We start from the raw sequence: 26875 nt of genomic DNA, 5'->3' as shown, positions 1-26875 counted from the left end.
CTGAAGAAGCCGAACCAAGAACAACTAAAACGGAGAGAATTTATTAATAAAACATCCTTTTTTGAACCCTCATTTTCGTCTCGTGTCCTCAAATATGTTGTGTCCTTGGTGGGCGTAACAAAGATGTAATTACTATAACAATGTAATCAATACATGTATATTAGATGTGCATCATCAATTTAGCACTTTTTGCACATCTATATTATTATGCTCCATTAACACATTAATTTTGTGACAGATTTGTATATATGATTTAAAGACTTCATTTATTTAACTGACTATGCAATGTGATGTGCCATTTTTTATATAAGTTCAATTAATTTACTTAAGCTATGAAACACCAAGTGTGTGTTAAAGTGATGAACTTATCTTTATTTTAAAAGTCTCAAGTCCCCCTGAAAATGAGAACATCATCGTTTTTCAATGCTATAGGCATCTAGGGAGTAAGTAGGGAGTCCCAATATGGCGGCCGCTGGCTTCACTTCAACCCTGTACTACCAACGGGCAATCAGCAATCCAGTGAATAAGTAGAGATCACTTCTGTCCAATTTTGTAACTTTGATGTCATTACCCACCTGACAAACCAACCCCCCAGTGATTGGTTAATTTTCAGGGAGACTCGCATCCTGTGTTGTGACGTGTTCCCAAAGCAACCAGCATAAACTGTTTCCCCATTTCCAGCTAACGTTTGAGCTAGCAGTAACTATTGGGCTTTTTAACCGGAACTGTTTTGTAAGTGTCCTTTATGAAATAAAATTCAACTTTATTGTCATTACACCGTCACAAGTACAAAGCTATGGAAGACAGTCTGCATCTATCCAGAAGTACCATAAAGGATATAAATATGTATTTAGATGTGTACAGAGACTCTAAATGTATGGACTATAAATCGTATATATAAACAGAAAGTTATTGTTAGAGGCTATAAAATAAATAAATATAAAAAACTATATACAGATTATACAAGAAAGAGAGAGAAAAATATATATATACAATGATGCATTTGCTTAAGAAAATCAGTCAATAGCACATTTCTGATCAGTAGTAATATAATTTATTACCATGTACAGTAAATAATCACCTCAATATTAGAAAAAAAAAATAATACAAAACAATTGTCTTTGTTCCAAGTTTTGCAAGTAGCAGCAAGTCTTTTGTTCAGTTATATTTATGTAACTTTACTCTTGCAAAGGTTTGCACTTCACATATATTAAAGACAGAAAACATTTGGAAATAGGCAGTAAGTTTAAGAAGTTTATATCGAGTAGGTTTTGCAGTCTGGAGCAAGATTAAAGAATATGTGTAAAGTTAACCTGAATATTTATGAAATATCTCACAAAAGTAATTACACTCCTCATAGCTTTGTTCATCTTTTATATAATCCTACATGATACAGCCGCTGAGGAAGTCATATTTAGTCAATTATTAATGTAGGTTGCTATGTCTGCATCGTGAAGGTATATATAGGGTAGCTATGGTTTATTTATCCCCTGTGTGACACTTTCCAAAGTCAGATTATCTTTATGTTCTTCAGTAGGTCAGATTACATGTTAGCATACAGTTCATTCAGGGTACAGTGAAACTCTTCTCAGCTCTAAACCATGATACTCTCATCACCAGGTTTGACTATAGACGTGACACACCTCTATACTCTTCACCTGGTGCCTCCCAAATACATTTATCTTGGCCTCATCAGAGCGCAGGTCCTGGTTACAATACCAATCATTAGTTTGTCCATCTTGATGCAGTGTCTGCAAATAGTTTGATCCCTGAAAGGAAGACACCGCCTCTAGCCTCTACAGCCTCTGTAGGAAGTGCTGGAAAGCATGCATCTCTCCTCAAATTGAGCACCTGCATTCAACGTCTACAGTCTACTATGCCGAGGCCCGTTCTTTATGGAACCTTGTTAATCCACAGTAGGGTGCTGGCCTCTGTGCCAGAACTCAGTCTCTAGGTATTGGCCTGTAGGTCAGAACAAGTCTACTTTTCTTGAAATAAGTTTTTTTTTTTCCCTTATTTTGAGCAGATAAGCTAATTTGGAAAAGGAACAAGGTGATTTATATGAATGACAACAGTATTCAACTTCTTTATCTTATTTCAAGTCTACAAAGTTTAGTTATTTTAATTTCTATTGACAGATCATCTTGTTTACCTGCTGATATCAAGTAAATACATTTATTTTAAGAAATGTTGACATATTTGTCAATTATTTGTTGCAGTGTTGTCATAAAGTAGAGAAGTGTGTTCTTTTAAGGCTCACAAAGTGGCTAAAAAAAAAAAAAAAAAGGGCCTGAGTTTATTAACACCAGAACAGGGTATCCTCTTTGTAAAGGACATCAAAACCATCATTAACACATCTGCAAATGGCCCTTTTAAAGCCTCCATGACGCTGATGTGGCCTGGTATAAAAGTAAATTTGACACCCCAGACCAAGGATATCTTTATGTTAAAGAACTAATGTAGAGCTCCTTTTTTTCCAGACATTCTGAGTTTTTTTATTTTACCATGGTGAACCATCTTGAACTTCCAGTGTGTAGAAAAGTATGTGAGAGTGAGGACACCAACCTTTAACCTACACACATGCTCCCCGTTCACACCTACAGTAAGACCTTATAGTACTACAGTAACAAGCCACATGACACCAGGAAGGAAACATAGCTATCTCTGCAGGTTTGTACTCAGTTTTTTTCCTTGGTACAGACATTAAAGGCTGTGTGTGAACTCGAGTTTCTGTTTTCACATCATTTGTTGGACCAGAACAGATATTTGGAAATGGGGAGTAAGTTTAGGTGTGGAGCCAATAGTCCTTTAAGTGGAGTTTGGTTGAAAAACAAAGGTCCCAAAGAGATAAACCTACACGTTTAGACGCACTGAGGACCAACTAACTACTGTTCTTGCTTCCTGTCCAGATACACCCCGCTGTCTCAACACTAGGCCCCACTCCACAAAACATACTCACATAGAATAATGTGTGCATGTTAAATATAAAAGTATAAACACCAATAGAATCATGGTCCAGATATGTAGAGCAGAACTGTTAAACCATCACAACTGTTCTGCAGGATAAATAGGAGCTACAAGGTGACTTTGATCATACCGGCAGACAGAGAAAACATTTGAAAGTTTAGGTTTATAGATGTTGGTGCAGATTTGAAGGGGAATGAAGAAGCAATAACCCTTTTAGTCCAAGTGCGCAAAATCTGATAAGTGAACAAAAGGAGACTGTGTCAGAAGATAACGGTTTCTGTATGCTTCTTCTGTCTGATATTGTTTTTAACCACTCCTTCAACCTGTCAAGTGCATTACACAAAAGAAAACTACAAATACTTCTTAATTAGTTTATATAAAAACTGTAAACCTGGTCATAAAAGCAGAGAAAGAGGTCAGTGATAAGGTCAAATGATGCTACTAATCCATCCTCCTTGGAGATTAGAATCAAGTTATTTTCAGTCAGCTTTCTGCTCATTAAACTCATTTTAGTAGAAATCTTAAACATTTTTTTTGTTCTTGTGGTCTCTCAGAATAGCATTTGTTCTTGCAGACTCTTTCATTCTAGCATTATTTGTGGCCCCTCTTTATGGTTCGCCTTTCTTTGTCAACCTCACAGCAGCATTTTTGCCAGAGACTGGAGGACTTCCCTTTTCTCAAACAGGTACATCTGAGTTTCCCACAACATGTTCACCAGAATCTCGTCGCTCACTTCATCCAGCATCACCTCCTGAGACAACTGGGGACTCAGCCTGCACAGCAAAACACACACACAAAAAAACATTGCATTACTTTATAAAGCCATTTGCTTGCCCTTTAATTAGTGAAAATTCTGTCCTTAAGGATTCCTGTTTGATGCCTGAAAGGTCCAAATTAAATATAAGATCATATAAAACCTTTTTTAATGTTAGAGGTTTGAATGAACCAAACAAATAATTGTTAATTTTCTCTAATTTCTAAAGGAACATGGTAATCCCTTCATTCATATAATCCACTGTCTCACTCAATAAAACATAGTTTGATATTTGTAAGGTTTCTGTTTGTTCACTCTGAGGATCCCTACGATTACCAGGTATCCATGTTTTAAACCCACATTAATGACATTTGTTTTCAAGTTGATAGAGTAAAATATGTTCAAAGGTATTTAAATGTAAAGAGCGAAGTGCAGCTGAGTGAGTAAATGATAGTAAAAGTACTTAGTGTTTATCAAGTAAATAAACTTCAAAAAGCTTTATTCATTTATAGCTCAATAAAAAAGTTACTTCCCCAGCACTTTTGTAATATTTTTACTTTTAATAATGAATTTCACCAGTATCTAACTCGTAGTAGTTGTCTTATCAGGCCTCCATACTCTCGTACAACTCAAACACAGTTTAGTGTAATATACAGAGGATCGAGGATATGGAACAGTCTTCCCACATCACTGACAGATCTTTCTAAAGAACAATATAAACAGAGAGTAAAATTGCTGCTACTAAGTTGTCTGAATTTTCCATATGGATTTGGGTTCTAAATGATATTTAAATTGTTTTATACAAAGAAATGTTTTTTTTTTTTACACAATATGTCTGAAATGGTGAAATATATTTGTTTTTATGGAGACTGCCACTGATTAAGCCCCTTGAGGGTTTTTCAGCAGTTGTCCATCACTTTTTCTTTTTTAGTGAAACATTATTCTGTTTTAATGTTTTTGCTGTGAAAAAAAAATAAATAAAAAAAAATAAATAAATAAATGACAGAGATCGCAGTGAGACAACTGACCGACCTTCTGCCTGCAGCTAGCATACCTGTTTGGTTTTACAAATTATTTTATGACTCCAAGAACACCAGTCTAAAGCCTAAGCCGAAAAATAAACTAAACATACAGCCACAAACGGGTCACACTGAACCGCTTAGTCATTTCACATCATTAGCCATTTCTTTGTGGTCAGAGAACGTTGTGTGTTTTCACAACATGCTGCTTGCTGGATCAGAGGTACGTGCAACTTGGTAGATTAACCTAAGAAATGTCTGAGACATTAGGAACCTGTAAAGGTAGAGCTCAGTGTCCAGATCCTCATGCATGTTTATTGAATCATCTTAGTGTGTTAAATGCAAAAAGTTATTCTTCACCATCCTTATCACGTAATTATCTGCATCAGACTGTGTCTCAGTTCTTATTTTTTGTGCCTCATGTCCAAATATGAAACCTGACCCTAATCTCATTTAGGATGAAATTATTTATTTTCATGTTCATTTAAAAATGTTTCTTCTATGTCCAAAGACAGCAAACAACAAACTTTTACTTCATATCATTATCTACACTGTCAATCGGGGGTCTCTACCTCCAGTCCACAGGGGCCAACTTCTAGTTTTCATCTGTTTTTTAACACTAACAATATAGTTACGACATTTGTTATATGTTGTAGAAGACAACCTCAGGAAAGTTATTTATTTAATGTATTGGATGTACTGTTAGAACAATGTTGGAAAGCCCCTGCTGTAAACCAATAAACAGGAAATTCAGAGACAAAAAAAACGTGGTTTGCAGATACTTGGCAAAAAAAGAAAAGTGACCGAAAGCAGAAATATTATGAAATGAGAGATAAAAATCAGCACATTGATGATCAGCTGACCTGTGGTAGATGGTGTCAATCATCTCACACCAGGCTCTAGCCCTGTCCACAGCACAACCATCAGAGTCGGTGCACTGCACATTCAAAGAGACTTTAAATTAAAGACAAAAACAGACTAAGCAGAGTGTTCTGATTATTAATGAAGGGAAGCTTCATATGAATGGTTTAAAAGTGATGAAAAAGCAAAAATAAGACGAGAGATGTTTACAGCTCAGCGTTAGGAAGAGTGCACTCACACAGTCCACCAGCATTTTGCCCAGCTCCTTGGCGCCTACGAATGACTTGGCCAACTCCAGAGGGTTGGAGGGCCGGAAAACATCAACAGATGTCACCACTTCCTGTGGGGGTTTACCTGGAAACACACAAGAGCAAAAATAAAACTTTTTTCATAATTTTCTTACATTAACATGGAAGTGAAAGCAAGTCTGCCTTCACAGCTTTAGTTACACAATTTAAACATTTTTATCTTACATCAGAACAAAGGGAGGTAATTCCTCACTAAACCAGTTTGAGTGACTTTATTTAATGACCCACCTGTTCCAAGAGAAACAACTATACCCAGCTTCTTTATGTCTCCTTCACGGCCCTAGCAGAGGCAAGAAAATATGTCTGTTATACATCTAAAAAACATTTCTACACACATGGCTGAGTCAGCAAACCACAGTAGACGAATCTGCTACCTCAGCCTTTAAGGACTTGTTGAACTGATGGATTTCTGCCATGGCGTCCAGAGTCGGGTTGTTAGCCAACAGTCCCCCATCCAGAAAGCGCCCCATCGGGCGAAAATAGGTGGGGGCAGCACCACTTGAGCGGGCAGCTCTCCATACAAGTTGTTCTGCAATAAAGACAAAGACCAGATTAAGAGAAAGAAATTCTGTATGTTTTTATGCAGATTTGGAGAAAAAAACAATAGAAATGTTTTTCTCATACGTCTGTTTCAGCAGCTCCAAGCCATCGACCTATGATGGGCTCTGAGAATCAAATATATTTGTTTCTGCAGTCTTTATGGAGTTTCCCGAGCTTAAAGGAGCCTGGCATTGTCCCATCTTATCCTATGTTCCATGTTGTTGTCATTGTTTAAGGCTTCTTCATGCTATTTCAAAATGTGTTTTCCAAACAACCCATTAGGATTAACGCTCCATTCAAATGGGTTAGCCCTGCTCGCTACAACTAGCCCTCACCCACTGAACACACCATGGATTTGAAGTCACAACGTAATCTTTGCTAGAAATTGGGACAACCCCTCTCTGCATAGTTGACATTCAAATGCATAAACAGCGGTGTATGCACAGGCATGCTAGTGCCACCAGGCCAGTTTCCTAGAGCCCGGGACAACAGTCTTTTTGCCTTCTTTCTTTAAATCAAAATTGCAGCGAGAAAATAATGTTGACAAAGGCTGAAGTGCGAATGCATTTAGGGCATTTTTAGGTGGCTTTTAAAAAGGCCTTTTTAATTTAGCCCAAGGACTGTTTCTTCTCCTACCTCCAGCAAAGAAGGTTAACCTACCACAGTTAGCCTAGAGGCTAGTTCAGGAAAGCTGTGGCCTCTGCTAGCTCTGTCTCCCTGCGCTGTTTGCAAACAGGTAAGCTGGAAACTTTAAAAAGTTTACGAAAACGCATCGAATGCCTGATAACTGTAGGAATATTTTGTGTTTTTTTGTTCTTTGGGGCAATGCTATCTGTGGAAAGAGGGAAAAAAAGACAGCTAAAGTAAATGACAACTAGGGAGGGGAGTGAGGTCGGTACTAAAGCCAAGAAAAGGGGTTTTTCGAGATAATTGCAATCTTTATTTCCAAAAGATGGATGTTGTTTGTGGATAATGGCATGCCTATTTTTTCGTTTGGACATTTACAAATGGTATAACTGCCCTTCGGCGCAACACGCCTGCTTGCACACTGCATATGCTTTGATCAGCAGAAGCAGCCAGTTTACATGCCAAGTGTATGATTGACATGCATCAAGGCACATTAAAAGGTCCTGCAGTGTGTCTCGAGAAGCAGGAACAGCACATCTTGATGCATCTGAGCAGCTGAAAAAGCGCCTCTTGACCTTCAGAGCATCTGAGGTACGTGAATCACTTCACAAGCAGCAGATGCTGGAGTTCAAAAAATTTAATTTTTGCTGCTGGATCAAACATTCAGAGAAGATAATCTGGTAGCTGTCAGGGAGAAAGACACAGCACTCCTGATAAAGAGCACAACGACCACTCTCTTAAAATTGTTTATTAATGACTAAATTAAATTAAAATGTTGAGACTTGCCGGCAAAATACGTTCATTTTTATTATTCCAGTGCTTGCAGTTTGTACCAATACCTGAAAAACGCTCACATCTCCTTCCAGCTGCTATGAACAGTAGGGTGAAACCCCCAAGAGACACCCCGGCCTGAAGCAGCTGCTGCTGGGGATTGGCAGTTACAGCTTTCTGATTGTTTGAATTAACCTACACATAAACATAATGTTGTATCTAAAAATAATCTCATGTCTTCCTCATGAAATTTCTACCCCTACATAAGCACACGTAATCATAAAAAAAGTAGTGTTGTAATAAAGACAAAAAGTTAGCTGCATTCCTCCTCAAAATGCAGTAAATAGCATTTCAGAGAGTCTAAATTTCTACATTTTCTAGGGGGAGAATACCCCAGGACCCCCCTATAGCACGCAAAAACTAAAGATGTAATACATAGGTGTAAACCCAATGAAACATTCCTAGCTAAAAGCCTGCTATGTCCACTACTCCTACGTGCAGAGAGGAATTGGGAAACCACTACTTTCTGGGGAATGAGCAAAATTTAGGGCTAGGGGCAACAAAAAGGCTTAAAGGAATAGTACACCCAAAACATGATTAGCCTTCATTTTCTACTCACCCCCATGCTGAACAAAACTCTGGAGTACTTTTTTGATATCTCAAATGCATCTGGAGATCTGGGAGGCTTCTTGCTGTCTGCTGACATTCAAATAATGGAGGTCTATGGCGCCCGAGACAGAAAGGTCCATAAAAGTCCACAAAAACGTGTCAATATTCCTCCATACTGCTCGTCCAATGTAATCCAAGTGTCCTGAGTGGGTAGCATCCAGAATTTACTCGAAACGAAGTCATTTAGAATGTTTTTAGAGCATAAACAGTAGTGTATAGGATTTCCTAATAGCGCCCCCATGCGCGCTTACGATTCTACGGAAGCCGGCAGACCAAACCGGAAGAAAGTGCGCATTCAGCGTCTGCTCTGCCGATAATGCAAGCGTAGAAGAAGAAATGTGCTGTTTACCTGTGCAAAGAAAGAAACAACGAAAGAAAAATGTCTGAGGACTTCAGTGTTGAGGAAGAGCATGAGTTCTTTGCCGAGCTGAATGCGCTGGTTTGGTCTGCCGGCTTCCGTAGAATCGTGAGCGCGCATGGGGGCGCTATTAGGAAATCCTATACACTACTGTTTATGCTCTAAAACGTTCTAAATGACTTCGTTTCGAGTAAATTATGGACGCTACCCACTCAGGACACTTGGATTACATTGGACGAGCAGTATGGAGGAATATTGACACGTTTTTGTGGACTTTTCTGTCTCGGGCGCCATAGACCTCTATTATTTGAATGTCAGCAGACAGCAAGAAGCCTCCCAGATCTCCAGATGCATTTGAGATATCAAAAAAGTACTCCAGAGTTTTGTTCAGCATGGGGGTGAGTAGAAAATGAAGGCTAATCATGTTTTGGGTGTACTATTCCTTTAATAATCAAAATGACAAAAAAAAACTGTAAACAATTATCATTGCACAACATACTAATTATCGACATAATCTATTCACAATGATGTAATTAACCGACCCTTGATTGACTCATTAATGTTTGAACAGCCTGAGAGCAGAACTGTAGTTTTATATAAGTTACGTCACTTAAAACAGCTGCAGCTCTCTGCAAGCTTGATTTGTCGGATATGACTTTTATTTCACTTAAGTTAACAAAAAAGAGGATTTCATGGCTTGACTTTCTCCTGCATATATGACCACACACACCTTCATCTGTCACCCTCCTACGCTTTCTGGGTGGCTCCTCTGTGTATCCTACTATCAACACCTCTTCATTCTCCCATCCTGCAACAACAACATGACCTGCACTCAAACACACAACTGGACTAGTTTGGTCATTCATTCAAAATGAAATTAATAAACTATCAATGTTCCCGTCTCACTTATTACAGGGAACTGAGAACATGGAGAAAATTTCAAAGCTACATTCTGTGAAAGAACCGCTGCCTTTGCCACCATCTAGTGGTGGTAAAAAGAAAGTCCACACAAATCATTTAAATCATAACCTGGTAAACCACACTGACCATGTGTAATACTCAGGTTTAGTTCTGTTTTTAAACTCCATTACTGGAAGAATTCAGCTTGAAGGAATTTTTTTAAAATCAGTGCACTAAGCACTATAAGACCAATGGGTACCTTGTGGGATGGTAAGGGGCCTGAAGGTGGCCTGTGTGGTGTATGGAGGCTCCTTCTTGAGGGATGGTTGGTCATAGTTCCTGAAGATATGGAGCTCACCTGGATGTCTGTCAGCTAGAACGCTGGTCACCATGACCCTGGACATACGGACAGGAGAAAACAGCTTAGATGGAGAAAGGCTGGCAGATTCTACTGAAGAAGAACATTTTAATTAGCAAAGCAGATCTGTCAGTGAGGAGGGAGAAATGAGGAATATTGAAATCAAGAACACACATATGGACAAATTTATTAAACTTTTTTGATGAAGTAATATTGATAAAGCAATGCTTAATTTTGCTTAAATGATTTAATGAAGACTAATTGTCTAATTGTTATTTATGAGACTAGAAAAATTAAATTGAGGGAACGAATTGTTAGTTGTTTGCTTTTGCTTTTTTTTTTTTTTTTTTTTATCAATGTGCGAGCGGTCATGTTAATCCTCCTTTAAAGTTTTTTAATTGCATCACTGGGAAGTTAACTGTTGAACTATGATGAGCATCACAGCTGCCTTAGCACCTTTTAGCATCCATTCTGCCTGATTAAAAAGATCAAACATTCTGCTGGGTAGAACACTAATCAGGGGCTAAGTTGTCAGCTAAAGAGATTGCAGCCTTCATTTTATCAGGCTTATAATGCAGAATTGGGAAAAAAAATAAAGAAAGTTCATTTAATGGGCACTTTCTACACACAAAGAAAATACCACATTTAAAAAAAACAGCATAAAAAAGGATGCTTGGATTTAATTTTAAAGGTGCATTCACACCAACATGTTATCCTTTTTTCTTTTTTGTCTTCTTCTCACATGTTGTCCTTCAGTAGAGTGTACAGTAGATCTGCCATGCAAAGTGATGCGATGGATGCGTTAGCAGTAACACGAAAGGCACAATTTGACACCTGTGATAGATATAAAGCAACAGCTGCTAGAGATTAAAGTGCTAGAATCGTGTTCAGTGTGAACGCAGCATGATGGAGGATTGTTACTTTCGGATTTCACAGTCTGTCCCATTTTTACTCATAATCAGCTCAATGGAGGGAGGACCAGGAGAAAGATATCAAAAGTCTGGCTTTAAATTATTCTAAAGCAGGTTGACCAAAACTAAAACTTCTCAGAATATTTTTTATTCAATCTGAATCAATATTGAAAAGCAAAATCTGATTTGTGTCAAGTACATCATGAAGAGATCAAATTAAACTTTGGTAAATGTTGGGTTTTTTCATGAATAGTTCTGTTTTGTTAATGCTGAAGGGGTACCAGCACAATTCGCTAAATCTTTAGTAATTGTTCTTGTGAATTTAGGGTTTCTTTGCCAATTCTAGCAAAATATCGTTTACATTTCCTGTAGTTTTATAAGGAAATATAGTTATAACTTTATTTGTTGTTTTAGAAAGACTCTTTGCTGTAGCATACTATATTTTAATTGTGTATAATTTACAGGGATGTTCTTTTTAATGTCCTAATGTGATACAAACCTTGGGAATCGGATGTCTGTCATCTTGGTGTTTTCTCCAAACTCTTGCTTCAGAAAGTCCTCCAGAGGCGCAGATTCGTAGGGTCTTGACCCCTTGAACACTTGTTCCTTCATTCTGAAGTACAGGCAGCGAAGGTATTCCATGGACTTTCCTGCACACAGAAAAAAATGAAAATGTAGTCCTAGTGACATAAAACATTCTAGGAAAACAAAACAGAAGGAGGAACACACCATGGATTATTGCCAAAGCAAGGATGCCCCCTGTGCTTGTTCCAGCCACCCAGTCAAAGAGCTCCCTGGTGGGTCGGCCCGCCTCCTTCTCCAGAGCGATGAGCATCTGGATCAGCACCAGGCCTTTAATACCTCCACCATCGAGACACAGCAGCCTGTCCATCCTGCAAAACAAGGCGAAGGAAATGTGAATCAATTCCTGTGAACTATTACAGATCTAAAAATAACTCACATAAATGCATCAATAATGCACTACATAGAGACTATAGTCACTCAAAGCCCTTTACAGCTTGTGCATTTTGTCAGGTAATATCCAAAAACAGCAGACAACTGGTCAGCTAGGGGACTCCATCAAAAAAACAACCGCTCCAATTTTCTACCAATTATTAACACACTTACTTTTTTTTCTCCTTTCTTGGTCCATCAATCTCAGATTTGCCAATCGCTCCTATTGCAGCTCCCACGTACATGATGTCCTCAAAGCCTGCAAAAAATAAAAATAAAAAAGGTATTATAAATGATAAGTAGATGCTGTCAGATACCTGAGCAAATGGCAACAAAGCAAAAAGGATTCTGGGAATTCTTTAATCCACCATAAAGATATTGAATAAATTACATTTATAATCTCTCTAAAATACAATACCATCTATTCTAATACATCATTTTAAATGAAAAATCACTGATCAAATCATATCATTTAAGACAATATACAATACCAAGTAAATTCCTTTTCATAAATATGAAGTTTAAGTGATAATATGAGCCTGTAAAGCTGAGGGATGGTGGTGTTACCTATGGCTCGAGGCTGGGTCTTGTTTGAGAATTGAGGAGGAGGAGGAGGACTGCCTGGGGAGGGAGGGAGGCAGCGCTGGACTCCTACACTACACAGCATGTCCAGCAGTATCTTTCTATTAGGACCTTTTTAGATTAATACAAACACAAGCAAACATGGCAGGCAGCACACATGCCTCAGAGGAGAGAGAGATTTAGATGGAGATGTATCACAGACAGAGAGGTGGGGGGGTACAGAGAAAGACAAGCAGACGGTTAGCAATCATCATGCATTGTTAAAAATCAATTCACAACAGGAAAATCCTTTTAACATCCTTTATGACTCACAACAAAGCCAGATTTTACTGGAAGCACCTTCCTACGTAAACAGGCCAAGCAAAACTTACATTTAGAAAAAAGATGATGCCTGGATCATTGTAGGTAAACTTTATCTTAGTTCCACTACTTAGCAATTTTTTTAAAATATTATATTCACATACATTTAAAAGGTTTTATCAGAAAAAAAAAAGAGTTAAGTTCTTGTTCTTTGAGGCATTTTAAACTTTTTACATAATCTGCTCTACAATTGTTACATTTTGGAATTATAGCAACTTTTCTTCCTACACATTTGCCTCTAAAAGTCTTCTATTATGACTCGATCAATGTTAACTTTATCTCTGTATATGGCAAAATTACGATTTTTGTTGCGGACTTAGTACTCAGTATTTAGCATGCATTGGATCATATCTGATGTAGAAAAACAGGTTACACTTTTTCATAAACACGGTGTAAAATCAGTAATTCTGTCAGAAAGTTTCTCTTCTAAGGGCCTGGGGAACTTTGAGTGTATGACATCATCAAGAAAAAAAGAAGCCTTAATATCTGTCAGCCCCCACAATAAAATTGAAGGTGGGTTATTATTACTGAGTAATTCAGCAGAATAATGATCCATAAAACTGCGAAGACCAACCTATTTCCCCTCCAATGGAAAACAAAGTAACTAGAAGTGAAAAATACATTATGTAGATTTTAAGAGCAATGGAGCATTAGATCAATGCACTTTGATTTTATACTTCATAACCAAATGTCCAATAAACTGTCACTCATGACCACATCAGGGCTACAGTACTGTTATATGAAGAGGAACCTAAAGAACCTGTATATCATTTTAGAGGGCAACACATCATTAAATATCTAACAAGAAGAAAAAAAGATACTATGGTCATTGTGGAGGAGGATGTAAAACTGAGATTAAGTTGGATTCTACTTTAAATCACACATCAAAAAGGATCCTAATTACTAAAGATAACAATTTGCATTGAAAAACAGAAATTACCCAGACCGGAATAAAACCTATCCTGGGTATCGTCACTTGTTAATTAACATGTTATTAACATGAAGATCTCTGTTTTTACATTATAATACATGTTATACTGTATGTAAGATCCAACAACCTCAATCAGGTTAGTTTAGGATGCCAAAATTCCTTAACTGTTAGAATTTTAAATAGATTAATAGCCACTGTTCCTTAAAGACAGTTTATCAGTCTTCTGCTCTCACCTTTGCTGGTTCTTGCAGCGATTAACCCAGGCGTTTCTCCAAGGTCATTGTGGATTTCAACATCGGCCCCAAACACGATCAGACCCTTGATCAACTCCATGTGGTCCATCTAATCAAAACAGAACGAAAACAAAAAGATTAATCTGGTTTTAGGACGAAACGGGAGTTATGTGGCTCTGATTTAAAGAAAATTTATTTACGGAAAACATCAAAATGTTTAAAATTAAGAACGTTGATGATTATTTTGCAACAGATCACTGTTAAATCAGTTTATAAATTCTCAACCGGATCTAAACACTTCTAATAGTTTCAACAGCTTGCTTTTATTTTTGTCTTCAGACTGTGATCACTGAAAAGGGTCCAGTCACGTTCTATGCTTATAGAAAAACACTAAAACCTACAAGTTAAATATAAAATAAAGCAATATAATGCAAGTGTTTATCCCCATAGTGTTTACTTTGTCTTTTTTGGGCCTAAAGAGACTTGGTGCACTGGGAACAATCAGCAGATAAAACCAGTATTGCCATTGCCCTCTGCTGGCAGCCCTTACTCATAGAGCTATCAACTTGCCAGTTAAAGGTCTCACTATGCTTGACCCAAGGACCTTCCGCATGCAAGATGAGCCGTCCGTCACAGCATCTGCAGCATTTAAACACTGTGCGGCTTTCCACCTGTTCTGCATAGCTACAAACTGCTCTAGGTGCTCCGCATGAAGGCCTCGCGGACGGGTCAAGCATAAATCAGGCTTTAGGCAGCCTTGGGTCCAGCTTCAGTGAACACCAAGGTTCATATTGTAACCAGAACACTACTAGTTTCTTATCCCTTTTGGCAACCATTATTTTTAATGCTTCTCTACACTTGATCTTGGACTTGTCATTGCCATTGAGCTCATGCATAATATCCTACATGTATAAACAAGGGGACCACAAATTAAATGTAAAAGACAGAAACAATACAAAATGAGCCAACAAGGTGTCATAATTTAGCTGGAAAGCTTTTGGAAAGAACCAGAGTCAGACACTGATGTAGAAATGGACAGGAACCCTTTTCTTTCAAATTGGCAATAGCTCATGAGATCATTTTCCTTTCCACCTAAAAGACGATCTAAATCACGCGTGTTGAAGTCAAACCTTCATAGCCAGGTGAAGAGCCGTGTTTCCATCCTGCCCCTTCAGGTTGGCGTTGGCCCCGTGGGTGAGAAGCACCATGGCGGCCTCAAAGCGGCCTTTTTTAGTCAGAATGTGTAGGGCGCTCTCTCCAGTCTTACTGAGGTAATTTATTTCACTGCCACGGTCCAACAGCATGCGGCACATCTGGAAGGGAGAAAATAAAAATAGAGATGTTCTTTTTTTTAATAAGCTGTTTATTCTTCTTACGGACCTACAACATCTTGAATAAATAAAACTGTTCTCTGCCATCAAATCAAATAATCTAAGAAACATTTCACCACACTAAAGACCTGTGGATGCTGCCCTGAGGTGGAGCTTTGTGTCTGACTGCCGGGGACTGCTGTGACCTTCCTTTTAGATTCATGTCTACCTGCTCCTTTCTACTCTAAGCTTCTGAGGATGGCCTACTACTGTTCTCACCTCCTTTACAAATGTGCAACACAAATAAATGCTAACCCACACAGAAACTTCAAACAGTTAAAAGTCAGACTAATTATATTATTACTATTACTGCAATATCAATGTGGCCTGCCTAGTTTGATACTGGATTGAATTTGTATTCAAAACACAAACAGGAGGCCGCTTTAACATATAATTCTTGTAGAATAAGATTGACCTGACACACACAGACAGCTAAGACAGGACATGTAAAAGAAATGGCCATAGGATTGCACATTTTCTAATTAAAAACCATTAACAGGTAAAAATGGGGTTTAGTAGAAGCTACCTCTGCTGTTTTAGCCCAGTGCAGTGGCGTCCCTCCGTACACAGAGTCTTCAGCTTGGAGCTGCGATGGGTCGGCTTTGAGAATCTCTTCCACGCAGCTGACAAACAAGAAGGAAAAATAAACCCTACTTATCACATTAATCATCTGACATACAATTAATTCTTTGATTTTTAATCACATAGTAAATTATTTTCATTTCTGAATTGTACTTAGTTTATCTTTAAAGCACCAATTAACAACACGTCATCACAATTTACAGATCTGTTTTTTATTATGAAAATGATTATATTTCTCAAAACTGGAATGGATACACTTTTTTGGCATCACATTAGTCATGTGTTCTAAAACTGGACCTTAATGCCTTTTAAAAAGATGGAGAAGAAGACCAGAATAGTTGGAGGATGATGGCAGAGCAGATTTGGACTCAAGAGGAGACTGATGTCTCATGTGGATATATCTCATCCTGCCATTTTGTTTTCCAGAGTTATTGTGTGAACAAACATATTCATTTATAATTTTATTCATATTTCCCTTTAAATGGAAACTACAATTGCAAAAATGTGCATTTCTGAAATTAGCAGAATATCGACTCTATGAGCCACTTTGCTTATGTGTATTTTGTGTGTCCACCAGGTGACAATGTGGCACGGTGTGAGTTTTAGGTTTTATAGGGGGAACTCACCGGCACCTATTGGCTGTTAATGGTAGGAAGCTGCGCATATAGTTTTTGAACGCACCTTGAAGCTTTCCGTTCATTTGCCTGTTCCTGTGTGCTGTATAATTCGTGCATCCGGAGGTTAATATGTTGTATTAAAATTGCCATCAATAGTAATAAACTATAAAAAGCCACAATCGCCTTTCAGTCAAGTTAAAAGGTACACCACACAGAGTACACAGGATAGTGTGCATATTGGTAAGGGTAAGTGTTAGCAGCCTTCTGCCAACATTGATTGGGAGTTTAAGGAGACAGAAACAGATACAAAACAAACATAAAAGCACTGATTCATAAATACTCCCCATGTAAAAAAAAAAGGAAAAGGTAACCAGCTCCTCAGATGGCTCTGTCTAGGAATTAAACTATAAGGCTGGCGAGCTCTGCTGGTTTTTGTATAATTTTCTGTCATTATTGGGTAACTCTGTGCTGCTTCACAATATTTCATTTCTTTTTTTTAGACAAAACTGTTTATAAGGTTTATTAAGTAGTTTTAAATCAAAACCCACTGAATCCCACTGCATTTGTAAAATGTATGACTTAACTAATAAGATGAAAGCATAAGATGAAGCATCCATTTCAACTGATTCACTTAAGGTCAGTGGAACAACCAGCAAAACCACTTCCTTCATGGAGTCAAGGCACTCTATTGTATCAGAGGGTAAAAAAGCCGCCTTCCTCTCTTCATGCAGCAAGTTTTTTCACTCACCCCTTCTCACTGTACTTCATAGCGGTGTGGATAGGATTTCCCATACTGCCTTTGATATCACACTTTGCCCCGCCCTCCAACAAGGCTTTGACGGACTCCACACGGCCCAGACGGCAGGCCACATGGAGCGGTGTTTCTCCGTTGTCGTTGAGTTCGTTCACTCCTGAGCACAACCGTGAACACAGAGCCTGGAGGAGACAGGAAGGAAGAGGACATCAAAGGAGGGGAGATTGTTAAGCTGCCATAGAACAGGACGTCTAACTGATAGCACAACTGGCCGGTTCCCAACTCACATACAGTATGACTTTTTACAAAACTGGCATGCCAGATACCACTTTTGGCTCTCGCTGTCAAAGCTGGATTGACATGCTACAGATGTCAATCCAGCTTTTAGCCAACTCCAATTTAAGACCAATATTATTAGAAGACAGAATAGAATTAAAACTATTTTTCCTGGCCTCCTTGTCTCAGAGTTCAAGTTCAAAGCAGAAGTGAGTTTAAATTGTGTGAGAGAACATTTCTTCTTGAACAGGATTAAGTTATGGAGTTACAATTTTATATGGTCTTTATCATCTTAAACTAGGAATGAAGTTAGTTATAGTTAATGCAGCTATCAGTACCTAAACAGCAGTCTCATTGAGTGTTATCTAAAGATTTAAACAAACAAGTACGGTCCATTAGAGACATGTTAGGAGTTTAAAATAATCACAAAGAGCAGTTGTTCTGTACCGTTTCTTGTGGCATAAAATAACTACAATCCTGTCCTAACAGGTTCTAGAAAAAGATTTCTTTCTTTTAAATAACTTCCAGCATCTCTGGGCTTCCTCTGACTTTTGCTGTTAACACCTTCATGATACTGAAAGTACTCAAAATTCAGTCTTATTCACACAGCACAGAAAACACAGTTTTAGTCAGTTTGACCTGTCCACATTTTGTTGTGCTAACTGACTTGTCACTAATCAGGACCAATCAAGCTGAAAATCAACCAACTCCAATTGCGAGTCAGCTTTCTGGTATTATCTACCTTCTTTGTGTAGCATAAAATAAACAATCAAAGTCATCAGTCAGTAAAGCCCCGAGGCTTTAAACGTTTATCTCAGGTGTCAGCTCAGTCTCACCTGGATGATGACAGGAGAGTCCTGCTTGGAGGCGTAATGCATGGGGGTTTCTCCATGTCGGTCTTTAATGTCGGTGCGGGCCTGACTCTCCTCCAACAGCTCCTTCACACATGCCAGGTCTCCTCGCTCACACGCCAGGTGCAGAGGTGTCTGACCTGATACATCCCGATTATTGATCTGGCTGAGGAAACATATTTACAGGTTTTACACACTAAAATACCACATTAGAGCATGAATTACTAAACAGCTTTTCAGACTATGCAGATTTTGAAATAGCTCCCGACCGCTTATGAGGTTCAATTTATATCCATAGAGAATCAATGCTGTTGTTTGTTTGTTTGTTTGTTGAGCTTTTAGGTAACAGGCTTGTTTTGTAGTCGCCTGGTACACAGATTGAGATGGAGAGCTTTTCTCAAGGTTTGTAAATTCCAAATACTTCAATCTTTAAGAAAAAAAACGAATATTTCGATTTTCTTTTTATGTTTTTCTTTTTTGTTGTTTTGTTTACCAAATTTATCTGAGAAAAACAGCCGTTAAAGAGCTGGACTAAGACAATACATATCGGCTATCATTGGATAACCCTTACCAGGTGATCCTCTGTGGACATAATTCACAAGCAGTTTCCATCTAAAACAGACTGCTACCATACTCTATGGAATGTTCTCACCAATTTTAAATTTCATTTTTGTATATTTATAATAAAAAGAAAACAAAAATGCAATGGTTAACTACACACATCAATATGATAACATCAAAGATGATAAATACAGAATTTCTGCTCTTTTCAGAACTGGATTTTGAGGTTTAGGAGGTAAAGTGAAAATTATGTGTCTCTGTAAGTCATCTAGGAGTCTTCAATATAATCTGTGACAACTACATCCATTTAGTGAATATATTAGTATATCTAAATATTTATATTAAGGAGAACAATTGTTGATAAAAGTAAGACCATTTTTTTCCAGAAACGTAGGTAAGAAATTACAATGGATAAGATGTTCCAAAGCTATCATCCTATGAAAATCGTACATTTAATTTAGACGCCATGGATGTGTACATATATGTTTCTATTTATGAGCAAGGGCTTTGGGAAAATCTAATTTGTCTTTATCTGGAAAATGTGGATGTTGTGCCTCTTGAAACACTGTACACTGACTCTGAACAGGTTGTGGCGCCTATCTGCTTTCAGCCACCCCTCAGTGGTATATTGGTTCCTGCATGTCAAACCCTATACAATTTTTCTGGCTACACCTCTACAAAATACAAAAATACTTTATTAATCCCATAGGAACCAATTAAAAGTTGCTGTTACTAATATCATAGGGTTCATTAAGTGGGTTGTTGTAGATGTTGATGGATGTAGTCAGGAAGGGCCTCCTGTAGCTGTTTAATGGGCTTAAAACTTTAAATTGTTTTGATTGTTTTCATGCAGTTTAAATTATTAATAGTACTGATGGCAGACATGCCCAAACTTAATGCAAAAATTCATGTAACTTTTAAAAAGAAAAATCTTGCAGATCATTTTCTCTTCATGTACCTCTGGAGAAAACTGTTGAGTATTTCTGGATGTGATTCATAGTTTTAAATGAGTAGATTTTTATTTAGTCCTGATGTGAATTGTTGTCTTTCTCAAGCATCGGTCTTGGGTGCCATTTACTTTAGAGCAAACTGTTTTACCACTGGTATGCTAATGATAATTACATTTTCTCATGCACTCTGATAACATCAGACCAGTAGGGAATTAATCTGCAATGCACCGAGGAGGGAACATGCAGAATGGCTAAAGTTCCTACACACCGAAATCAAAGTTGAGGAAAGTTTTTACTGATTAACCAAAAACAACTTCAAACATTCCACTTTGCTCCATTGATTTTGGTCAGAAGTTGAAAAATATTTCAGCTTCTCACCGACAAAAGCACCAGAATGCATTCATGGTTCAAACTACTGGCTGGCTATCCAAAATTTACTACAAAAAAAAATCAGCTAACTGTGGGTATAAGAAAAACAGCATCAGGGGCCAATGTATTTAATTTGTTCTATATCGAAGCATAAATATGCTTCACCATCAACAGTTTTTAGAGGATCCCAAGACCAAATGGACTTCCGAACACAACTTTAGGAATCATGAATTAGTCAGAAGGGGACAACCATGTGTTGCAGTTGTAACCTAACACTGTGGAACAGTCCACTACTAGTAGAAGACTGTAGAAGACTATTGACTTCTATGCTTTTTAACAACAACCTAGAACACCTAATTTTCCCCTAGTCTTTAACTGCCTATCACCATTTTTCTATTTTACCTTATTCTATTCATATTTGTTTTATTTTTCCTTTTAATGTATTTATCTGTTTCATAAATAATGTTTATTTGATCTCATTTATGGGAAGCACAAAATAAAAATTTTTAAGACATTTTTTTTACACAGACCTTCTCATTCAAAGAGTTTTCTTTATGTTCATGACTATAAAAATTGTAGATTCACAATGAAGGCATCAAAACTATGAATTAACACGTGGAATTATATACTTAACAAAAAAGTGTGAAACAACTGAAAATATATCTGTCAAGGAACTATATGTCTACAAGGAACTGGCTCACATAAGGACCGCCCCATGAAAGGAAGACCAAGAGTCACCTCTGCTGCGGAGGATAAGTTCATCCGAGTCACCAGCCTCAGAAATCGCTGGTTAACAGCAGCTCAGATTAGAGACCAGGTCAACGCCACACAGAGTTCTAGCAGCAGACACATCTCTAGAACAACTGTTAAGAGGAGACTGTGTGAATCAGGCCTTCGTGGTAAAATAGCTGCTAGGAAACCACTGCTAAGGACAGGCAACAAGCAGAAGAGACATGCTTGGGTTAAAGAACACAAGGAATGGACATTAGACCAGTGGAAATCTGTGCTTTGGCCTGATGAATCCAAATTTGAGCTCTTTGGTTCCAACCATTGTATCTTTGTGCAACACAGAAAAGGTAAACGAATGGACTCTTTATGCCTGGTTCCATGGATGGAGCATGGAGGAGGAGATGTGATGGTGTGGGAGTGCTTTGCTGGTGACACTGTTGGGGATTTATTCAAAATTGAAGGCATACCGAACCAGCATGGCTACCACAGCATCTTGCAGTGGCATGCTATTCCATCCAGTTCGCCTTTAGTTGGACCATCACTTATTTTTCAACAGGACAATGACCCCAAAATACATCTCCAGGCTGTCTAAGGACTATTTGACCAAGAAGGAGAGTGATAGGGTGCTGCGCCAGATGACTTGGCCACTACAATCACCGGACCTGAACCCAATCGAGATGGTTTGGGGTGAGCTGGACCGCAGACTGAAAGCAAAAGGGCCAACAAGTGCTTAGCATCTCTGGGAACTCCTTCAAGACTTTTGGAAAACCATTTCAGGTGACTACCTCTTAAAAGCTCATCAAGAGAATACCAAGAGTGTACGAAGCAGTAATCAAAGCAAAAGGTGGCTACTTTGAAGAACCTACAATATAAGACATATTTTCAATTGTTTCACACTTTTTTGTTAAGTATATAATTCCACAATTCCACAATTCCATAATGTGTTAATTCGTAGTTCTGATGCCTCCGGTGTTAATCTTCAATTTTCAAAATTAAGAAAACTCTTTGAATGAGAAGGTGTGTCCAAACTTTTAGTCAGTTCTATATATCCATGCTAATACCCTGTGCAATAATCCTGCTAAATAAGAGACTTCAGCCTTCATTATATATATATATATATATATATATATATATATATAGACGCACTGCCATGCACATTTACTTCCTTTTAGCGTCTTCTTCTTCTTTTTGACTATTTGAGCCGATGTAATGAGTATATTTCTCCACTGTGAGATCAATAAAGCTAATTAATCAATCAATGAAATGCCGAAAATATTGTGTGCATCTTTAATTTCATTATTACTGAACGGTACCACAGATTGATGAGCTAAAAAGGTAGAGCTGTCAATAAACACCCATACAAAACTAATCAGCTACTTACCTTTGGACGTAGTTATGTTTAAGACATTCTCTCATGCCAGTCTCTACAGCTATGTGAGCAGAGCTCCAGTCGGGATGGTTACGGATGCAATCAACGATTGTCTGCACTGTATCAGCCTTCAGAGGGAGAATCTCGTAGAAAGGTCGAAGTTTGAGGGCATACTGGGGGAACCAGTTCATGGCATCTACCTCTGACCCCACCTGAAACAGCCTGTGGACAGTTTGGTGGTTACATACTATTTTTTTAAAGAAGTGAAAAAGGAAATAAAGTTTGCTTGGTGGGAATGTGGCAAAACTACCCAGATTTAATATCAATAGTTGGAGGAGTAACATCTTTTCTCTGTTTCAAAAAACGTAATCCTTATTGGGGGATTCTATGCGATGACCAAACATGCTTTAAAGTGTCGGGGAGCAAAAATGTGACTGTTAAACTACATTTTTAGGGGTATTAATGGCAAAAGGGGATGCATACTTATAAATAAAACTCCTGAATATCATTCCACTGAATGTCATTCCACTTCAAAACTATTACCAATTCCTTTAGCACAAAAAGTCCCAATAAAATATATTTAAATCTGTCTTTGTAACATTGCTTTTGGCATGTCTAGGAATATTTCCGCACAGTACTAAATGGCTGCTTCATAAAATGAATTATTAGCAAACTAGGAATAGCTCGGACAACTCAGAGCAAAAATAATAAATAGGCCAGTATAAATTGAATAAGTAAAACTAACCAAATATTCTTTAACATGCTCTGAATTAAAGGAGATCATTACAAAACATCAATTCAAAGCATCCATAACCTGTTTCAGGTCTCAATTTAGACAAAAAATAGGGAGATAGGCAATGGCATAAATATTGGTAAGCAGATACTGAAGTTGCTTAGAGGCCACCAACCTCTTAGGGGCCCCGTCGCTGATACCTGCTAGGCCCCCAACGCAATTGTGGACCAGGACGTATCTTTGCAGATGTAATGGTTCGAAAACCTCCTCTTAAATCCACCTGATACTAGAATGACTGACCGGACCGTATTTATACCGCAACACATGGCAGATTTCAACATGATGGTGAGCCATTTAAACACAACACCAATAGCAAAGCGGACAGTGGTACTTTTAATTACTAAGCTAATAACTGTATAGTTCATTAGATCGTTGGTAAGCAATACACTTATATAATGTTTCAAACTGCAACAAAGATCTTAAAAGAACTATGTATTTGAGTGTTTTATTTTTTTACACTACGAATTGGAATTATGGGTGACCCAGAGCGTAGATTAAAACCATAACCGTTACGTACAATGTGTTAGCAACGTTGGATACCAAAATGAAGTACTTAAGCGGATTCCAGAAAAGAAAAAGGAAAGAAGAGCTGCTGGAAGAACGGGAAAAACGTCCCAAAATAAACACCTTCTTTCAAAGAACCGCAGAGGGAGAGGAGGACATTGCTGCTGCAGTGAGTAAAGACTGCGACCAGGAGATGAATGGAGAGAACGTGGGTGAGGAGGGGAGCTGTGAAACTCAAGGTAGCCCGATAAGACTCATTTTACAGCAGAGTATACTAAAGTATATCCATGTGTATGGAAGTTGAAGAATTATCAAATGATGAAGTGTGTATGTATGGGGCACGTTTTGGGTCGGTTGTCTACGGCAGCTTCATATGGGGCCCACCCAGATAATTTGCTTACGGGCCTATTGTTGTGTCGTTAAGCCACTGGAGATAGGAAACCAAAATAAATAAAAACTGTCCCACAGGATTAAAGCATTAAACAAAATCTACTGCATGTGATCTTTAATGACCTTAGAGCAACAGCTGGTGTCTCTGCGGACTTGAGTATGCAATCCCATGACTGATACTGTGTGTTTTTGTACAGGACAATGCGACCTTCCTCTTTCAGCAGAACTTTGCATCCTCCTCCTCCTCCATAATCAGACAGTGGAACATCTCTGACCCGGTAAGGGTTGGTGAAGAGGGTCGACACAGAGGAGACGGTGTCCAGCAGCCGGCCAAGGAACTGCATTGTCACCTTAAAACAAGGACATGATTGATGACTGAAGACAATTACGGTATCTATGATCTCTTTTCTACTCACATCCCTCTGTTTACTTTCACCAGCTCTGTTTTCCCCAATGACGCCTCTTGTCAGCATTAATGAATGATTTATTTTGTGTCCAGGGCAGTGATGTCACCTTTTATCTTGAGCAACAAGTTTTGCAACATATTATCTCAGGTTATAGCTGTTTATGCTGTCCATTAACACCCTTTGTGCCCTACGGTGACAAACACGGTGAAAATGTTGCTCTGGAGCTTTGAAGAGCTAAAATTAGATGACAGCAGCGCCATCTCAGTGTATGACCTTCATATATCTGTGGGGACTAAACGTAAAAAAGCTGCTTCTACACTGAATAACTAAACAATCCCATCAGAGATGCTCAGTGACGTGCTAGCTCAATTATCATAAAGATATATCTCATAATAATGTGAAACTAAACCGTGTATGCAGACCACATATTGTTTCTGATTTTAATTTGATTTAAAATCACCGCTTCAAGTCATTGTAATGTGGTTATAGAGTCAAAAGTAAACGCTAACCGCATTAATTGGTTTATAACTTGCCGGCTTACCTGCTAGCTGCTCTGAGTGCGGCGGACAGCCTGACTTCTGACAGCGACATCAACAACCGATGCCGAAACCAAACTTGCTATTCATACTTTGATTGACGTAAGCTTGACCAATCAGAGAACAGTATCTAGATCGAGTTGATAAAAGGGCGGGGAATAAGTAAAAAGTCGACCAGGGAAATGTAGTCATCCGCAAAGGACTATTAGGAGGCTAAAATGGAAAAAATGTCTTACTGGCCAACTTTAATCTATAGATTAAAAAAGAAAAAATAGGGATTATATTTATCTTGATTCTTCTAATATAATATATAGTTTAATAAAATAAAAAAAACAAGTTCTCCTGAATTCAAGTAAATTTCTACTCATTAATGTAACAATTGTACTATAACAGTCATATATGATTTATAAGCTATTTAAAACGGTAATAATATGTATGCACTCAAATTAAAAATATTTATATTATATTGGTTTGTTCTAAACTACTAAGTCTTATTTCTTCCAAATTGAGTCACATTTAAAATGCTAGGAATGATACCAGTGCTAAGTGTCCATACTTGTAAAAACATCATTATACTCTGAACTGATAACACTTCTATATTTGACAAAGATCACGCTATCAAACCAATAAAGTTTACCCTAGCTGCAGCAGTCAAATGGTCCTTACCTATTGGAAAAAAGCCCCATCTACAGCAACTAGGCCAGGATGATCCAGGGTAAAAGTCTATCTTTGTGCCTTGGCATTTTAGAAGAAAAGATCAAAACTTTTGTGATTTGACAAAGCTATTTTTCAGTACTCTGTTTTGGCAAGTACTAGAATGTCAGTACTGGTATTCTTGATACCAAAGATAGATTAAATCTGGTATCTGAACATTCCTTATGACCATAAATGTTTTATTTCAACAAAAATTAATTTATTTTCAACATCAATGCTGAAAGTTTTATTGTAGAGCAGTCAAAAAATTCAATTAGGAAATCCACACAAAAAACAACATCTATGTTAACATGCCTGCAGTTTCACAAGTGATACATGCATTTTCACCACATGATTCGAGGTCATGTAAAACAACAGGGAGGTATTTTTACATCCAACTAAATGTAAATTCCAACTTAAAACTGCCATAGACAGGTTTGGAGAGGTTTGGAGGCCTTTGGGCTTTTGGATAAAACTAAACACTTACATGAATTTGATTATGTACCAGAGGCTAGAATACAAGTATGCGATTTTATAGATAAGGTTCTGACTGAGTTAAGAATCTACATTGTAGTATTAAAAATTGCGGGGATAAATTACCGTCAAGGGCCTTTACCCTATGGACCCTCAATGCTTAGGAAGTCCACAGGTTTTAACTGAGGCCAACCAAAAAAAAACTGATTTGTGTCAGCAGATTTTACTTGATTCCTGTTATATACAATTTCTAAATAAAATCTAAATAAATATAGAAAATAAAGGAATTCTCCTGAATTCCGATCATTTCTTCTCAGTATGGTCATAACTGTATTATAACCATAATAAATGATTTATTAACTATTTAAGGGGTTGACAGAGGTAAACGTAAATCTATTATTTCTTCAAAAGCAACACATTAACAAAGAACTGAAACACAAACTTGAATCCTTTTGAATAAAATGCATGTGTTATATACCCAATGATAAAAACAGGAAACTGATGCTGGAATTATTAATTTTCATGAATAGAGAAATGGTGAGCATGT

At 37.8% G+C, this 26875-nt stretch overlaps 1 protein-coding gene across 3 annotated transcripts; it reads right to left on the bottom strand.

The window, feature by feature from the left end:
* Positions 1-1031: 1031 nt before the first annotated feature.
* pla2g6 (phospholipase A2, group VI (cytosolic, calcium-independent)) lies at positions 1032-25249 on the bottom strand. Of its 3 annotated transcripts, XM_038304809.1 has the most exons (18): positions 25167-25249; positions 24342-24568; positions 22544-22753; positions 18539-18719; positions 17421-17608; positions 16000-16096; positions 15234-15416; positions 14104-14212; positions 12565-12690; positions 12172-12256; positions 11773-11936; positions 11543-11693; positions 10034-10170; positions 6284-6438; positions 6138-6189; positions 5840-5955; positions 5604-5677; positions 1032-3740 (listed from the first exon to the last, which is right to left on the bottom strand). In XM_038304809.1, the coding sequence occupies exons 2-18, from the start codon at positions 24560-24562 to the stop codon at positions 3602-3604; spliced, it is 2388 nt and encodes a 795-aa protein (XP_038160737.1). In that variant the 5' UTR covers positions 24563-24568; positions 25167-25249; the 3' UTR covers positions 1032-3601. The 3 variants fall into 3 exon arrangements, with proteins under 3 accessions (XP_038160737.1, XP_038160738.1, XP_038160739.1); XM_038304810.1 differs by lacking the exon at positions 12565-12690; XM_038304811.1 differs by lacking the exons at positions 1032-3740; positions 5604-5677; positions 5840-5955; positions 6138-6189; positions 6284-6438 and adding an exon at positions 9393-9682.
* Positions 25250-26875: the final 1626 nt, after the last annotated feature.

The sequence above is a fragment of the Cyprinodon tularosa genome, unplaced genomic scaffold (assembly GCF_016077235.1).
Source record: "Cyprinodon tularosa strain WSP-4 unplaced genomic scaffold, ASM1607723v1 ctg542, whole genome shotgun sequence".
Taxonomy (NCBI): domain Eukaryota; kingdom Metazoa; phylum Chordata; class Actinopteri; order Cyprinodontiformes; family Cyprinodontidae; genus Cyprinodon; species Cyprinodon tularosa.
Note: the sequence above shows the minus strand (reverse complement) of the source record. Positions and strands in the feature narration are given on the sequence as shown.

What these genes read in the sequence shown, in the direction of transcription:
- pla2g6 (XM_038304809.1), bottom strand. Translation starts at nt 24,562, where the DNA reads ATGCAGTTCCTTGGCCGGCTGCTGGACACCGTCTCCTCTGTGTCGACC. An exon ending in ATGAAGTACAGTGAGAAGGG is followed by an intron (nt 16,097 to 17,420) that starts GTGAGTGAAAAA and finishes CTTGTTTGTCAG; the next exon opens with CTGCGTGGAAGAGATTCTCA. An exon ending in TGCTTTGGCAATAATCCATG is followed by an intron (nt 11,694 to 11,772) that starts GTGTGTTCCTCC and finishes TTCTGTGTGCAG; the next exon opens with GAAAGTCCATGGAATACCTT.